Source organism: Drosophila santomea, chromosome 3R, assembly GCF_016746245.2.
Source record: "Drosophila santomea strain STO CAGO 1482 chromosome 3R, Prin_Dsan_1.1, whole genome shotgun sequence".
Lineage (NCBI taxonomy): Eukaryota > Metazoa > Arthropoda > Insecta > Diptera > Drosophilidae > Drosophila > Drosophila santomea.
Genome location: NC_053019.2, coordinates 24,023,223 through 24,040,832, shown reverse-complemented (window position 1 = coordinate 24,040,832; position 17,610 = coordinate 24,023,223). Strand labels below are relative to the sequence as shown.

Sequence of the window (17,610 nt, the reverse complement as noted above, 5' to 3'; positions counted from 1 at the left end):
TGAACTTCTGTGATTTCAATGGCCTGGGACAGGTTCAATTTATGCGTTTTGCTGTCATTTGTTTTGCTTGACCACACGGCTCTGTGCTTATGGGCTAAGCTAAGCTCTTTCGGAACCCGGGGTCCAGAAATTTATGCGCCATCACTTTGGTCTTTGGTATCCGGCTGCCTTCCGCTCAAATCCCTTAAAACCTCAGGAAAAAGGCAACAGCCAGGATCATTCATTTCATTTATTTTGCAGGAACTGCCGGCAGCGTTTCACTTTGGCCCTGCTTTAAACTGCTATCGACCTTTGTCAAAAGTTTTGCGGCCTGAAAACTTTGTGGCTAAAATCAAACTGTGGATAATGATGAATGCGGCCAGCAGTTTGTGGCACTTGGCATGTGGGCCTGAATAATTACCACATCGCTAGGATCGCTGGTATTCGAGCTCGAGTTTTGACTCTTGGTCAATTTATATGTCGATGTTAATAGCGAATTTTTGTCAGCTCTTTTGGCATTGCGTGTGGCCATCCAATTTATGGATTTTCCTCAAGTTTATTTCGGGTCGAGGCTCTGATTAGGGTTTGCCTGGCCGAGATTTATGCTGCAGTTGCTTCCTGCTGTGAGCGCTCCTATTAAGGCTCATTAGGGATCAGGTTTGTGGAGCAGAGTGGTGAGGCAATAAAATATATTTGTCATCGGTTCTGCTTTAATGGAAAAAAGTGTTGGCTGACAGTACGGCGGACACAGCGATGCTGGTCGCTCATAAACTCATAAATTTGGTGAAAAATGGAAAATCGATTCCGCTCTTTTTTGCGGTCATTGTTATTACAAAACTGTCAGAGCCCCGGACCAAGTGGAAGGCAAATGCAGGCGGCTATATCTCCAGAGTTCACCTCCCCGCCCCCCCCCATCTTCAAGTCCCCGGGCAGTTGGCAAATCCCTTTTGATAAAGTGCCTTTCGTCCTTCCAGGCAGACAGGCTCCTTCGAGCTTTTGGCTTGGAGTGTCGCATTATGGCCATTCTCGAAAGGCAACGCCTCGATGGCTTCGCAATTTCCAGCTCAGTACGCTTTAGTGGCGGATTTGGCAATAAGAAGCGGCCAGATTTATACAACTGCTTTCATGCATAATTATTTGCTGACATCTTAATAGTTTTTCCAAGTCTCTTTTTACCCGCTTTGACGTTTATTTGCGCAAAGTCAATTTTACAGCCAAAAATAGCTGACAATCGACTGTGCAAGTGGCAAAGCAGGCTTCATAAATATTTTAGATCCTACACTTAGGCATAATTGTTTTGCGGAAGCTTTCCATTTTTATTTGCTTGCCACGATCCGCAGGGCTCAATTTTTTTTTTTTTTTTTTTGTCTAGGCCCCCTTTGGAGCAGCTGGCATCTGTCAGCCACACACACACACGCGTGTATTTATTGGGGGCCTCTTAATGGGGCTGCCGTTTAACGACATTGCCAGGAGCTCCATAAATAATACAAATAATAGAAAACGCTGAAATATAAAATTCCGTTTCCTTGTTTCTCGGCTGCTGTTGCTGTTCCTGCTGCCGAGTCTCTGTATTTGCGTCAATTTGTCGTGTGAGCAACTTTATTTTTTGATAGGCCAGCAGGAAGGAATATAGCATACCGATAAACCTGGCTCGTATCCCCGACTTTCCGCCTACACATCTCTGCCTCTCTATTTGTGTGTCTTCCCCCGAAGGCGGCCCAAAAACAAGCTTAAGTCCTTGTCGTCCTTGGCGTGGCGACGCCACCTTGGGGCTTTTAAGTTTGACGCTCGTTTATAGACTTTGCACACTCTGCATTTACTTTACGGCGCCGCTGATGCGGCTGATAATAAGACCACGCGGCGTATGCGCAATGTTAGGCTGCCAGGATGCGGGAAGAGTGGCAGGCGGGCAGGATGGCAGGCGGGCAGGATGGCACAGCGGCAGAAAAACAATGGAATCAGCGAAAGTTGCCCAAAGTTTTTACAGCTCGATACACACACGCCTCAGAGACACCTATACAGGATACGGCAGCCAGCATCCAACCAACATACCGCCAGCGGCCATTCGACTCTTGAGGAATTCTCGAGCCGTGCTTTTGTTTCGACGAAGCTTGTTTTATAACTTTTTGATTGTCTTTGCGCCAAATTTGTGCAAAATTGCTCAAGTCTGTGGGTCTGTGGGCCGAGTTGCTGTCTTGTTGCTCGCACCTGCAAATTGTGCGCGGCATACATTACGGCTGCCATGTATAATATTTGGCTTAATCTGATTTTTGCCACTCAAGTTAACTTCGACAGCGGGCGGGTCGAAACTTTGCCCGCTGGCAGAGCACAACAATTTATAGACCGTTTACAATATTTATTTCGATTCGTCGTAGACCAACTTTTTTGGCCTGTCGTGGCCTGGCCCCCAATTTGTATGACTTTATTTCGTTGCGAGTGCGGTGAGAGAGTCCATTAAAGTGCAATGGCATTGAGAGGCGGGGAAAGTTTCATTAGATATGCCAAAAGCGTCTTTGCACAAGTCAGTACTTGCTTGCTAGTCCTGGGGGCGGAAGGAGCAGCTAGCTTTGTCAAAGTCCTCACATGTCATACGGCAGACAGGCTGGCTGGCAGCAGGCATCCTGGCATTTTGGCATCCTTACAGCAGGCAGCAGGCAGTAGGCATCCTGGCATCCTGGCATCCTAGCATCCCTGGCAACAGCCACGCAGTCAGTTAGTCTGCTGCAGGCTACGGGCGTCCATCTCCCCGTCCGTCGTCGCCTGTCGTCGCCATGATGTGTGTACACTGAACACATCCTCGTCGTCCTTCTGCGCCTCCATCCCCCCACCTCCCCCCGTCCCACACAGTTACGTCTTCAGTTGTCCTGGGGGCAGGACGAACCCTGCCATTGAGGCTGCAGCGAGTGCATATGTAGAGGCAACCACAGTTGCTGGCGGCTGTAGCAATTATTACATCTGTATGGACATGTGGCCACATTAAGTATACGACGCGAAGGCCAGGCAGGACCTGCGGCTGTTGCTCCTCTTGTCGTCGTGGCGGCCCTGTCGCCCAAGTGGCCTGGCACAATATTTATTCAAATGTTAGTGTCGTTAGCGGGCAGCCAGCCCCACTGTTTAGCTAGGCAAATTGATTTATGTTTTGCTTTAATTTCAAAATTAAATCCATCTTCAAGAGCTGGGCAAACACAGTGCGCTGGGCATCAGCATCGGGATTAATCCTTTGTGCGCCAGTATGCCCGTCACGTGCGCCTTTTGTTGCTTCAGTAAATAAGTGCTCGACAGCCAGTTGGCAACTCAATTAGGCCATCAAGCGAAGGGGCTTCCTAATGAACTCCACTTTGCTCCGCCATTAAATCCAACCACCAACCACGAAGCAACCGCTAACGCCCACATAAATAATTCAATCTCAACAATTTGAGCACAGAAAATCAATAATAATCGCATCAAGTGTCGGAGGGCAGTTTCGATTACGCCTTTAGAAGCCCCGACCAGGCAACGTGTTTAAATTGTTAAGAGCCCGCATCCCGCATCCCACATCCCACATCCACACACTCGATCCCATCCAGCTGCTAATCTGTGCGGGCGGAGGAGCAAGTCGCCGCTCCATAAAGATTCATTTCGTTTAATGACTTCAAATTGATTTCACTGTGCCATCGGCGCATTTTATATGACGCTGCCTTCAAGGATGCCCCACTCCGGCGGGGGTAAATGGCAAAAACGTGCTTTACGACGGGAGCGATGATCACCGTTTGGTTTGGAGCTTCTTCTTCGTCCTCTTGGTTTTTATCCCGTCTCTGGCTCCTTGGCGTATTAATTTTTCAGCAATTACGTTGCCAGCGACAACGTGAAATGGATACAGGCGAGGAGCCCTCCACTGCTCCGTGAGTTTTACAAGCTACTCATTGGTTTTTTTGATTAACTTTCGCTCGAAATGAAGCTGTAATGAAATTCAATTTTGTGGCATACTTTGGCGCACTCATTGGTTGGTTAATCAAATCAAACTGCCAGAGGCAATACCCATTAGCAGTGACATTTGCAATTCATCGAACGCCCCAACAAGGATCGCATGTTGCAAGTGAGCAGCGTGCTGCTGTGGATAAGCCAGCAATTTACAATTTATTAAAATTAAAAGCATGCGCAACCTGTAAACCTGACAAGCCAGACATTACCCACACCCACATATCCTGCGCCATCGAAAGCCCCTTTAAAGGCAGCGAGACCGGACCGTGGTGGTATATTTATGAAGTAAATAATCGAAGCGTGCCCAATGAATTATTCATGAGCCTTATGGAAAAGCCAGCAGCCAAGGTGCCAGGTGCTGAGAACGCGTCCAGTGCGTGACTTTCGTCCTTTTTCGAGCACCAAGAAGGACCGTTCGACGTCCAGCCGCCCACATACCTGCGCACTATTTGCAATTAGCCTTTCAAGAATTTCCATTCATCAGTTTTGCATATGCATATAGAAGTTAAACGCCAACATGTATAAAAAAAACTGTTCTGTAAATTCGAACAGCTCAAACAAGCCCTTAACTCCAAGTCTATACTAAAAGCTAAAATTAAAGTTTATTAAGGAAACATTTTCTCTGACCGACGCCCACAGCAGTACATTTTCCTTAAAACCAATTTCTAAATTATATTTACAAAAGCAACGCTGCTTTTGAATAACCAAAAGGCTTCAAATTACCTTACATATTCCCCTATAAATAACTTCATAAATGTAGTGGCATGTGTTGATAAAACATAAATTAACAACTGAAATAGCTCATTTTTGAGCTTGGTCAACTTGTCCTATTTTTAGCGCACCCACAACTAATAATCAGAAAGCAATCAGAAATGCCACTAGAAATGGGAGAAACAAACATGAAATTCACAGGAAAAGTACTTACTTATTGGCTTTGTTTGCTGTAATCCTAAAAGTAAAGCGATTATCCAAAACCTATTCATATTTCCGTATTGATTGCTTCCAGCTGCAGTGGCAGATGGGGTAATAGCCTTGTTTAACCTTAGATTGAAATCAAAAATGGGCACTCGATGCGTATGCAATATCCTAACTGTAGCACTTGAGCGATCTGATTATCTTCACAAAAATAAATAGCAACAATTTATCGGTGGCTCGTTCTGGGAATCGAGGGGGGGGTTTCTACTTTTGGCACCACCACCACACCCTAAAACCTAAGCAATTATCGATCGCAGTTTGGATTTTGGGGAAAAGGGTGTTACATGTTTGATTGAACGCGCGCAGCTATTGAGCATTTAATCCTGCAGATCGGATCGCGCGCACTCGCAGGACTCGAAGGACCTCGCCGGCAGGTGTCCAGCCCAGCCTTTCACTCGCACAGTTACTCTATCACTCTGCAACAGGATGCACTTTCACTTTCACTTTCGCTTACACTACACTACACAGCAGGGTGGAACTTTCGGGCTGAGGCAGTGGCTCACTGGCTATGGCTTAAAACCACTGGCTCCGGGGCTCTTTGCATGCGCGCACTTGTTGTGCTCGTCGCAAGCGTTTATCCTAGACTGAAGTGGCAGGCGACACGCACTGCCAGCCTGGAAAGTGGACGGCTCAGGATACACCCACACCTGCCGCCGCCCCCTTTCATTTTTTGTAGTGGGAGTCGAGCCTTTCCAGGCACTTTTCCGAGCCAGAGATTGTGAGAGCGAAAGCTCGTCGGAGCTTTTAGCCGCTCACTTATCCGGCCAGTTGTTGCGCCACGGCAACAGTTCCCTGCCGAATCCAGCGAGAGTCAGAGTCCTGCCTGAATCAACAGGCTGCCATTCGTGGCCATTCCATTCCATTCCTTCCACTTTGTTTGCGGGCGGCCAAAAGCAGTCGCTTTAAATGCATTAAGTGTGGCCCAGCCGCGGGCCATCTAGCCCCATTCTACCATCCAGCCATTCCGCTGACAGCACGTTTTTTTTAATTACCCAAGCAATTGTCTGTAATTGGTTTCTGTAAAAACAATTTGTGTTATACTTCCTATTATCGAATTATAACATAAACAGTCAATTTGAGAGCTAATGATTGTCTGTCGCTCAGGAAATTTTCCACTTGCTAGCGTGCAAATCAAATGCCTTTAATTGAATCTGATACAATTATAGTGCTAACAGTTTATATTTACCAAAAGCTTTTACTTATTCACAACGTTAGTTGTATACACAATTTACATATTCACAAGTACTCACAACATATTCTTCTGTGGTCATAATAATTCCTACTCATTTATTCAAACTATAATTACATTAAGGTAACATACTATATATTTGACTTCAATTACTGAAAAGTAATTTACATTTCCCACTCTTCTCCGCGTCGAATATTTAAACGTGAATCTACAATATTGTAATGTGTCGCCCATTAATACCGAATGTGACCTGGCCTTCCTGGCCAAGTCGCTCTAATTCATGCGACTCCTTCCGCTCCTTTGACCATGACAGCGCATTACTCATTCCCACTAATATCCATGTTGACAGGTATCCAGTGCCGTTTCAGTGCCGATTCCGATTCCTATTCCGACTTCTGACTTCGAGAACCGGCAAAGTCCTTGGCTGTACACCTGTCATCGCCCACAGACGACGTACCGAGTGGCATTTAAGCTTTGATGGAATAAATGAACACGGAATTATTTTAGCTAATTAACCAGGATCTACATCTGCGACACGTGCAAAACTTCTTGCCGTTGTCTTGTCTTTTTTTATGGCGATTCTACTTTTTAAATTAACGACACTGTGAGAGGAGCACTGTCATGGCACATGGCCATAAAGTTTTATGCTCAGCCACGAGGATCAGGACCTGCAGGCGTATCCTGTCCGCGTATCCTGCGCATGGCCGCATCATTTTCCCCACGTCCGTACACTTTTAATTACAAACAATCAAATCAGTTTGTGTTTATGTTCCTCTTTTTCCGCCCCGCCATCCAGCTGGAAATTGGACAGGGGCCACATCATTGTCACAACAAGGACCGCGGACAGAACGGCGGACAACGGATCCTGTACTGAACGGAGCCGAGCCACCATTTTGTTTTTCTATGTGTGTTTGGACTTGGGCTTTGACTGCCAGCCTGTCATCATTAGTGACCACAACACAAAAGTTGACATTGCGCTAAATGGGAACATGGCCATGGCTCGCCGACTTGTTTGCTTGCGAGGATGTGCTGACATATCCAGTCGAAGGTATTAAGTCATAAAAAAGAGAGGGAGCCGCTAATTTGCGAAATTATTTTTGCTGACCTTCACTTACGCCAACTTCTACTAACCCACCTTAAACCTTGGCAAAACACCTTTTGTAAGCAACCTGGGAGATATATGATATATCCCTCTGCTCCACTTGAAAACTAAACAAATAGGGGCATCAAGTTCGCATGAAAAATGGAATAAATGCTAGTTGGCAAATATTGGCTCATATTGCCAGTACGTATTTGTTTATGTAAATGCAGAGCAGGTTTTGACAAAAGCCCAACGTTTGCAGTTCGTGCAATTAAAACACGATAAAAAATACATTTTCAAAACAAAATTTTATGGCGCATGCAGCCAAGTGATGTATAAAACACACAAAGCAAACAACCAAATGTTTCGCTCTCGTTTAGGAAATCTGTGATTGTTGGAATAACAAAATGGAAATATACAAATTTTAAACGCGAAACGAAAAATGTTTGGTCTCGCTGAGGTCGTAAAAAATTTGCTGCCAGTAAAAAAAAAACATGACCCCGGGCAATTTTCAGCGCTCAGCCGCAGGAACTTTTGACCGCCCCGAAATGCCTTTCCATTTGGCCATGTTAAGTTGGCAAGACACGCGTGCTGGCCAAAATGCAAGTCAAACCGGCGCCAAAACAAAAGCTCAGCCTTTACTCTGTTTTTTTTTTTGCGTTGCCTTTTCTGGCTGCTGAACAACAGCCAACAAAGCTCATTTACACGGGAAATAGCCTAAGTGCAAAAACCATTTAAATGCAAATTAAGCACAAAGTGAAAACATGTGAACAAAGAGGCTAACACACATACATACACAAGTACCAAACGCTTGTGGAAGCCAAGTATTTGGGCCATGCTCCTGGTTTTGGCTCCCAACGTGGCTTACACATCGGCTTCGGTTTCGCAGGAATGCCCAACAACTTTGGGCTGCTCTAAATGTAAAATAGTTTAGCGCCGCCAGCGCCACAACAAATAGCTCGACCAGCAGGATTGAGGAGGAGTGTGGCCCATGTCTGGCTCGGTCTCTGATTTGAATAAATTCATATGCATAAATGGGCCAGGGAAGTCAACTGCAGCTGACAAAATCAACAACCTGCTCCGACTGCCCGGTAATTGAGTTAAAGATCCAGGTCCCAAGATATCGCCGGCTGCTCCGATGGCTCCAATGGCTCTACGGTGTACGGTGTACGGTGGCCATTGCTCCGTTGTCCGGCAACTTCACGAGCAATTTACCCGCTGCGTATCAGCCACGGGCTAATGAAGTTACACACAGCCAGCTGCAGGGGTTGCTTTTATGGCCAAGGTGCATTACAGCGAGCCATGGCTGCCGGCGATTGCACACCAGTTGAATGAGCTGGCCTCGATGGACATGGAAAGCCAGGGGCTTCAACTCCTGGCCCCCAGGGGCTTCTGTTCGGGGTGGCACCCAAGGTGGTAATATTTCATGGGCAGGGGGTTTTACATTGCAGTTGAAATGGCAACCATGATGAGCTTCGGCTGAAACATATTACATACCTGTACAGCCTTTGACTCATCCGAAAGCTTTCTCTATAATCCCAGCAATAGTTTATCACAAACAGAACTTTCTAAATTCAAGCAAAATGAGTTACAATTGGTTTTAAAATAATAGGAGCAACTTTTGGCCTTAACAATAATGATTGATGCCTGTACCTTAGGCAACATGACACCCAAAGGCATGATACGTACTGTTTTAGGCAGCTGATGAACTTAGCAAACCAACAGAACCAATTTTGGGCTGATAAAAAAAAATTAATTTTTCTCATTTTTCATTTTGCAAAAATTTGCAAAAAATTAACATATTACAATATATACACCATTCGATAGGAAATTTCATTGCGAGTTCAGCGAGATATAACATTCTTTACTTGGATTATTATTTCTCATTCTTTGATAAATAGAAGAACTTTTTTATGGTGGAAATCGAAACTGTCATACCTCAAAGCCTAAGGCTCAAAGGGGCACAAACAACTCCAAAAACCCCCCTTTCTTACGCCACTGGTTGATGTGCGACGGCGACGGCTGTTACTGCAAGTGTCGAGTGCGCAATGCGATAGTCTTTGATTATATCACACCAGAAGGACGAAATTCCGACTGCGAGTGTGCGTGAACTCGATGCGAATAGTCCGAGTGTTTGCTTTATTTATGTGCACTAAACAAACAGAGTACGGACATCACTCCCCCGAGTAAAAAGTGCTGCAGGTGAAAGGGGGCCGATGGCGTTGGATATGGTGGTGCCACCACTCCAACCAGCCTGCAGCAAATTGAGCAACCGGCCGCAATTATTTTTACACGGCCAAGAGGAATGAGAGGCAGTCATTTAACACATTCTGCAATTGAACCCGATTGGGGCTTGATTCAGACATTCAGACGGAATGGCACTCTTTGTTTGCCAGCGAGTTTTTGTATTCAGCCTGTTATTATTTGCCTGTGCGTGACAATGGGTCACTGGGGAATAGACAAGCAAAAAAATACTTGTCCACATTTGTATAGTTAGTTTTTCATATAAATTTATCGATTCGCTGGTGCACAAGTGTGCACAAGAAAATAGCACTTCGAAATGGGAAATCAATCTGGCTCAAATCGTACAGACTTATTCATAAGCCATGTGCCAAAAAAGTTTCACTAAGCACGCCACATGAATTAAGTCGTTCTGGCGTAATAAAGCCCTGCTGCTCATGATACTTGGTTCGACATTAGCTTGTTGATTTTGTGACCGTTCCGATGATGATGGGTTCATTCTTGTAAAATCTTATTAACTTTCATTGTTGTGCTGTGTGTGTGTATCAACTGTCACAATGAAGTTGTGTCTTGCACGTTTTGCTGCCATGAGCGACCCACATTTGTTGTTGCGCTCTCACAGTTCATTTGATATTAATATAGACTCTGGCCACTGGCCATTGGTCACTGGTCACTGCTCACTGGTGACTGCTGCCCATGATGATAATGATAATGATGATGATGCTGCTGCTACTGCTGCTACTGCTGCTCCAGCTCTGCCGTTGCCGCTACATATGTTTTCATTTGTTTGACGCTGATGATGACAACCCTCATCAAAACTTTGTACCGATGGCCGCTCGATTGCTCGAGCGAGTGGTCAACGGCTGTTGACAGGCCACTTTGACATTGTGTGGGTCCTGCAAAAGGACACTGGCCGTGTGTACGCTGTATGGTGTACAGTGATACATAATTAAAAGGCCGAGGTCAGCGGGGCGGGGAAACTTTTGATGCCACGCTCGGATATACCGAAAAACAGAAACACAAACGCACACACACTCACACTCAGCCCACACACAATTTAACTTAATGGCCAAAGGGACAAAGTTTCTGATTTTCAACATAAAAGTAAACAAGTTGCTTCCAGGTAATTTATTAAGCCTCGACCGGCCATGTGCAACCCAAATTGGTAGCAGTTCGAGCTGGATGAATCGAAAAAAGGCAACAGAAAAACGCAGAGGTGCAAAGTCAATGAAAATCAAGTGCTGAGGGAGGTGAGGATATGGCCAGCCCGAAGGCTTTCGGTGAACTATGAGGGGTTCGAGGTCCCGAGGAGCGGACCATAGAAAACGAAAGAGTCAGCGAACACATGGAGAAATCATTTGTAGTAATTGAAATCGAACAAAGCACAAGTTCCACAGCAAAGGGAGCTGGAAAAATCAAACTGCCACTGGGGCTCGGAACACAAAATAAATGTACAACAGCAGAAAGCCAGAAGGAGCGAACGAAAGCGAGTGGATTGAAAGGCAATGGTTGGCTTCTGGTTTTCCAGCTCGAGCTTTACAAACTGACTTCAGACTTCCTGCAGCGGCAGGATGCAGCCCCCAGTCATATTGGCATTCGAATGTGAATGCCCAAGGCTCCACCAACCACCACTTTCATGTGCGGAACATGTGTTGAAAACGTGTTCAACACGGCCAAATGACGGCGACATCGCTCGAGTATTGTGTGTATGTATGCCATTTGCGCAGATGGAAAAGGATCGAAAGCAGGAGCTGGAGAAGGAGCATGAGCAGGAGCTGGAGCCAAAATCAGCAACAATTCGCTGTTCATGTGTGAGCAACGCATGCAGTCGTGCATGGCGATGGCGGCTTAGACGCGCATCTTGAATGACGTTAATGCGGCTAAGCGGGAATCTTAACGCGACACACGACCACATTTACCCACATATATGGTGTATGGCATACAGCATACGTATTATATATGCAAATTGTCGGCCCCATCGCTCTTAGCACTATCTATAATAGGCAAGCGCTTGTCTAGTCATTGGATGCATGAATCGATTCAATCACACTCCTGTCACACGAGGCGTATACGTAATGCTTGTTAATTGCGGGGGGGCGACTTGTGTGAAAGGACTTGCTAACTAGATTACACAAGCAAGCGAGTTTCACCTGTAGCGATGTGAATTATGTTGACTCACGTGGGTATTTAAAATGCAGATGTAATAGCAAAATCCTGACCTTTTTTTCATCAATTAATATGCGATAATAACGATATCAATTAAATAAAAGTAAGCCGGATTTTTTCAATGATAAATTTCGCAAAAATTGATGCGGCCGAGTCTCGATTTCTTTTTTGGCCACCATCTATGGTTTCTGTCGATGCCAGCAAGAAATGATTGGGTATACGGGAAAGCACAGCTGCGGCTTGTTGCCCATTTATCCTTAATTATATATACGAAATCGGATTCGATTCGGGGCAAAATGATGAGCACACTGACTGACATATAAAACGAGCACAAGGCAAACGGCAACAAGTCAATAAAAACCGTTAAAAATTAATGCCACATTGAAGAGAGCACGATACGTTTCCAGCCTGATTGGCACTTAATTTACCATTCAATGACCGGCTCTTGATTTCCAACAGGCCTTTAGCCTTTAGCCGTCGTTTTGTTAAATGCAAATGCGTTGACTTTTTGCGGCACTGTGTGTGTGTTAATTAACTGCCCGGATAGGTATGCTAATGCAAATAAAAATGCAATTGCTCCTAACTGCCACGGTTATGGCTGCCTAACGGTTGAGTTACGCTCGCACGTGCTCTGCGCCTGTGTGGGTGTGAGTGTGAGTATGGGTGTGAATGCGAATACGAGTGCAGGTGCTCGCTTGAGTGCACCCAAACGCTTTTGCTGCTTGGGCGATTTCAATAACGCAGCGTTACATAGATGCTGTTCTCCTTGCGAGAGTCTGGCCCGCAATGCCCCAACCAGTTGGCCCCAAGTTCGCCATGGTCAGATAGACAATTGATGCTCTTCGCTTGGCCGGGCGTGGCAGTTTAACCTGCCAGTGGGCCAAACTTCCAGCACCTGAGGGTGGCTAGGATGCACCGTTACAAAATGAATCAAACAACATATAGAGTTACTTATTTATTACATTAAAAAAGGTTGAAAACCAAAAGCTCACTTAAAACAAATAAAGTAAAGGCAATAAATATCGCATCACCCGTTTTCCATTTTATTGCTAAAGTATTGTTACATTTTATTGTTATCCAAAAATATTACTTCACAGCATATGCCACGCATATGAATAAGTAATATATATTCCTCGCTGTGTGCGCAAATGTCGATGTTAAAACGAATGTGAGTGTGTGTCGATAAGTGCACACAATCCATTCGGTATTCAAATTACTTTAAATTGCATTTGTCTCGCGTGCACCGAGGTGCTCGCTCAGCTCTGCTCCCTGCACGTCCTTTCCGCAAAGTTGCAAGTAAATTTGCAGCAGGACTGCCAAATCAAATTTAGTAAAAGTCACTAGCACACGAGTGGCTGAGCAAACACAGATACAAATGTGCACATGTGCGGTTGCCAATATATGAATGTATATGTGCATATGTGTAGGTAGACTCTGTCACAGACAGACAGTCCGAGCAGTTTGGTTTTCAATTAAATTTATGGCTGGTCAACACAAAGGGGGTTCCGGGTGGTGGGAGGTGGGGAGTAGTTTTGAAGAGAGCTGAGGCAGGGGCTCACTTTAATGCCAGAAAGCTAGGAACTAGAAAAGCTAAGAGCGAAAAGCGAGCCGAACAACGGCAAAGTTCATTTCGGCGTGAAAGGACGAAAATCGATTAGATCCAAATCTTTTAATAAGTTTCATTTCCGTTTTGTGCTGCCTTTCGGTTGGGCGCTGTCTGCGGCTGAGTACGGCCTTGGTGGGTGGTGGGTGGTGGGCGAAGGCACTCCCCTTTTCAGAGACGCCCCTGGTGGGCACACCCATTTGCATTGCGACTTGCGGGCTGGAAACTGTCTTAGATCCGCTCCCCCATCCTGCGCCCTTTTATTACGTATATTAGGGTGCGATTTGGAAATTGCGGTTCAATTGAGTTTCGGGACTTGTCGACTGCCGGCAGTCAAGTGGTTGGTTGGTTGGCAAGCAAATTAGGCCAAACCAAACCAAACCGAACCAGTAAAACCCACACCCAAAACCCACAGCCACAGCGGGGCGCGATTTATGATTGACTGGCCAGTCAAATCAGAATCCGGATTGTAGTCGATAATTCGTTGGCGATTGTGATCTCCGTTTGCCAACTCACTTGTGAATGTTTCATGAGTGGCTCCTGTGCTTTCGAATTAAGGCATTAACGAAGCTATTTCGAGGGAAAACCTAATTGTCTCGAGGTTGACTGTCATGTCGGCAATCAGGTAGGAAATGGTCGGGCATAGAAATGGAAATCTCACCCTTCTGCACCAGCAAATTGCTCGCCCGAAAACAAAAGGGATAATGATAGGCACAGCGGCCTCCTGTTTCTGCCAGGACACTTGGTCAACAGAAAGCCAGCCCTGCTAAGCCAGCCACACATCACACAGAAACTAGACTTGGAAAAACTAGTGAGAGGGCTAAGCGAATGCTTACAACAACCTTTATATACTTTTACCAATAATAACTAATATTAGGTACTCAAGTACTAGGTACACATACACTTAAGTCTACTTTGGCTACGTTTACATTATAGTTTCCTTAGTACATTTTTTCTTTCAGTGTTCTTTGTTTACGGTGCCTGTGCGTTCCAAACACAAGCATCGCAGCTCAGCTGCGGCTTTTGACCGCGCTTCTTTTGGACGCCTTCGTCGCGTCTTTCCTTTCAGCAGGATTAATTGGCTGCGATGTGACACACACACTGGCAATCACTCACACACACACACACACACACACACACACACACTTTGTAAGCTGCTGGTCCTCACGTATGCATACGTATGCCACGTCAACAAATCATTCACGCGGCCTGAAAGTAGGCAGGACTATTTTAACTTATTGCCTCTTTACGAGCACTTCAAGTTTTATGGGAGTTTTTCATTACTTTTCCGCTGGCCAAAATGAATGATGTGGCGACCTGGCGATTTCTGGTTTTACTATATTTCGCTTCGTTTCGTTTCGTTTACTTTTTGTTTCCTTTCGTTTTCGGCATTGCCTTTCATTTCGATTCGGTTTCCATTTCGCACTTTTTGCGCTTTCACTGGCAAGGCTTTCGGCACATTAACGACATAAGTAGCGACTGACAGGACACGCCAACTGCTTGGCACGCACGGCCGGATGCCTGTTGTCCTTTGTTGGCTTTAATGCGGCTTAAATGCTGCCTTTGGAATGGATTTTTCATCCTTGGTGGTGCTTTAAAACCCCAACCCACATGCCAAACTAATTACACGTTTAGATGTCCCCAAGGACGGCATGGGTAATGGGGAATGGGGATATGTCAAAGAGCAATTAAAAATAATCGATATGCAACACGGCCAGGCGCGCTAAGTGAGCCTCAACCCCCGAAGGACAATTAAATTTAGAGCTCCGCCCCAAAACGATAACAATTTTTCACAAAGGATTAGAGAGCTGTCGGCAACACGTCGGCACTTGGCAATTTTTGCAGCATTCGATTGTAGTTGCTGTTGTCCCAGCAAATTACTTTTCCCCATGGCCAATATTGCTGCTGCCCCTAAACCGCAGCGCCAACTGTTTGTTTAATTAAATTGCAAAAGCAAGCAGAAACGAAAATTCCCTTCTCCCTTTTGGCTGCAAGTTATAACCGTCGGGCTGAGCTGACCAACCGGCAGCAGTCATTTGTATTAATTGAATAAGAATTACGCTTTAATCTAATATAGACAATATAGTCGTTGACCCAAAGTACCGGGCCAAATGGCCGACATTTTGTTGGCACTTCGTTTTATATCTCGAACATTTTATTTCTACGAGCACTCCGCTCCTATTTTCCTACTTTTGTGTGCTTTTATATCGCGTTCCCTGGAAATTACGCCACCGCATACATAGCTAATGCCAGGACCCACGGCAATTGTTATTGAATCCGTCTAAATACACGGAGAAGGAAACCCGAGGATGTGTAAGGAGATCTCTTTCTCCATGGGCGTGTGCGGGCTTAAAAGGAAACCTAGAGAACAGGAAATTTCTCGGCTATAAATAGAGAGGCGGGCATTTAAAATTCAAGTCTAGCCCTCCTCTGTATTTTTTTTTTTACCTATTCCACCTGCCAGTCGCCGCTGCTGAATGGCCCCCTAATTAGCCGTAACGATGGCACATATTTTATCAATCCTTGACCCTGCGGCCCTTGGGCTTGGGAAACTGTAAATTGTTTTCAATACTCGAAATTATTATTATATTATTAAGTTATTCATGAGTATGGGGGTCTGGTTGCCATCTGCCCGAGGGCACTTAAAATATGAAATATGACAGAAACATGCGAGATAGGAATCAGAGTCTCGTTGTCGTCCTCGCAAAGGAAAGCGGTGTAAGGAGCAGTAAGGCACATGACAGGATCCCTCTGGCCTCCAGCCATAATGCTCGGCGGTTGGTTGGTGGATGATGAGGAGGGTGCTCTTGAGTGGCCAGGAAGTGGCTGGGAGGGAAACAGCTGGTTCCCGCCCCTTGCTGCATCTTGGTTTTTGCATGATAATCGCCTTTAAGGATTCAGGTTAAAGCTGTCACTGTTCGTGGTTGGAAGTCTGTCAATGGCATTCCAGTTTATTTTGCTTTTCTCTCAATTTAGCAGCGCAAAAAGGGCAAACTTCAGTGAATCATAAGTTTTCCGTTCGTTAAGCTGTTAATATGTTGCCACACACTGAAATCTCTGGTGACTTCAAAGCTCTGAATAGTGGTTCTTGGACATATTTAAAAGTATGTGGGCGCTATGTTTCTTTTCTTTGTATTTCTAGGAGTATAAAACTAGCTCTTAAATAAGTACAATCAATAATATAGATATTCAACTACTTTCTGCGCAGCAACGCCGCTGGCAAATACTTTGTGAGGGGAGTGACGGCCTGCACCTGATTTTGGGCCTCATTTTGCTCCTGAACGTTAATGGCAGCCGGTGCAGAGCTAAAGTCCAAAACAGGTGCGATGCCCTCGTCGGAGCTGCGGGAGCTGCCGCCCAAGGAGTCGAACTGCTGCTGAATGAGCTGCTGGGCACGCACCGCGTCCTCCGGGGTGCGATACTTGACGAAGTGCACCTCCGGCTTGTGACTCTGGGCCTGATTCTCATTGGCCAGCCGCTGGGCCAACTGGGCCACATCCGCCTGCTTGCTGAGCACATAGATGGCCGTTCGCTGCTCGCTGGCCTGTTTGGCCAACTGGAGGGCTGCGTTGGTGAGACCCTGGTGTTCCGGCGACTTGATGAACAGCACGCGGAGATTGCGTTTCAGCATGCTGGCGATGTGCTCGGTGGCCTCGCGATCCGCAAACTCCTCCTCGGGCGCAGCGTAGGTGTAAAACTCCTTGCTGAACTCATCTGCAGCAGCTGGAGTCTGTTGTTGCGTATTCTGCTGCACAAGCTCCTGTTGCTGATGCTGCTGCTGCTGCTGCTGCTGCTGCTGCGTGGATGTGGAGCTAAATCCGGTGGCCTCCGCATCGATGAGTCCTGCAAAACGACGGTCGCCAGCCGCAGCTTGATAATTATAGCCCAATTTGGCTGCCGAAGCAGAAGCAATCAGGAAAAGTAACTGGAATTTAGAAAATTATCTTAGTTACAAAGTAGTTACTTGATATATTTCTTAATTAATAAACTGGATAAACGGATTTAAAAACTTCTTTAATTTAGTTCACTTTGGCTTATGTTGCACTTATATTCCTGTTGACTTGTTAATGTATTTCACTTTTCTTAGCTTTTAATTTCTCACCAGAAATCCACGCATCTTGAGCAGATATTTTTGATGTCTTGTGCGGAGGATCTGTTTACCACTCGTTTAGTTTGCTAACTGACGTTCGATGTTTGCATTCCGATGGTATTTATACAAGCTTGCGGAATGGGAAATTGGAAATATGACAAATGATGGGCCTGCAATGTGGCAGCGTTTTTTGATTTGACTTGGCTATCGGGATCGGAATCGCATCGGTTTCCGTTTCATCTTCGGATGCTGCAACACATCGAACTTCGCACATTGCCAACAGTTAATCAGAGATAAATGAGCTTTTAAGCGTTGACACAAAACCC

The 17,610-nt window shown here is 45.6% G+C and overlaps 2 protein-coding genes across 2 annotated transcripts in view; both read right to left on the bottom strand.

The window, feature by feature from the left end:
* Positions 1-5,479, bottom strand: part of LOC120453042 — a 37,705-nt gene extending 32,226 nt beyond the window's left edge. Inside the window, exon 1 of the mRNA XM_039637562.1 lies at positions 4,865-5,479. Within this exon, the coding sequence (XP_039493496.1) occupies positions 4,865-4,922 (58 nt within the window). The 5' untranslated portion in view covers positions 4,923-5,479. The remainder of the gene's footprint in view (positions 1-4,864) is intronic.
* Positions 5,480-16,387: 10,908 nt separating this feature from the next.
* Positions 16,388-17,311, bottom strand: LOC120454206 (transcription factor kayak). The gene is made up of 2 exons (XM_039639303.1): positions 17,297-17,311; positions 16,388-17,119 (listed from the first exon to the last, which is right to left on the bottom strand). Exons 1-2 carry the CDS (start codon positions 17,309-17,311, stop codon positions 16,388-16,390), a joined length of 747 nt encoding a protein of 248 aa, XP_039495237.1.
* Positions 17,312-17,610: the final 299 nt, after the last annotated feature.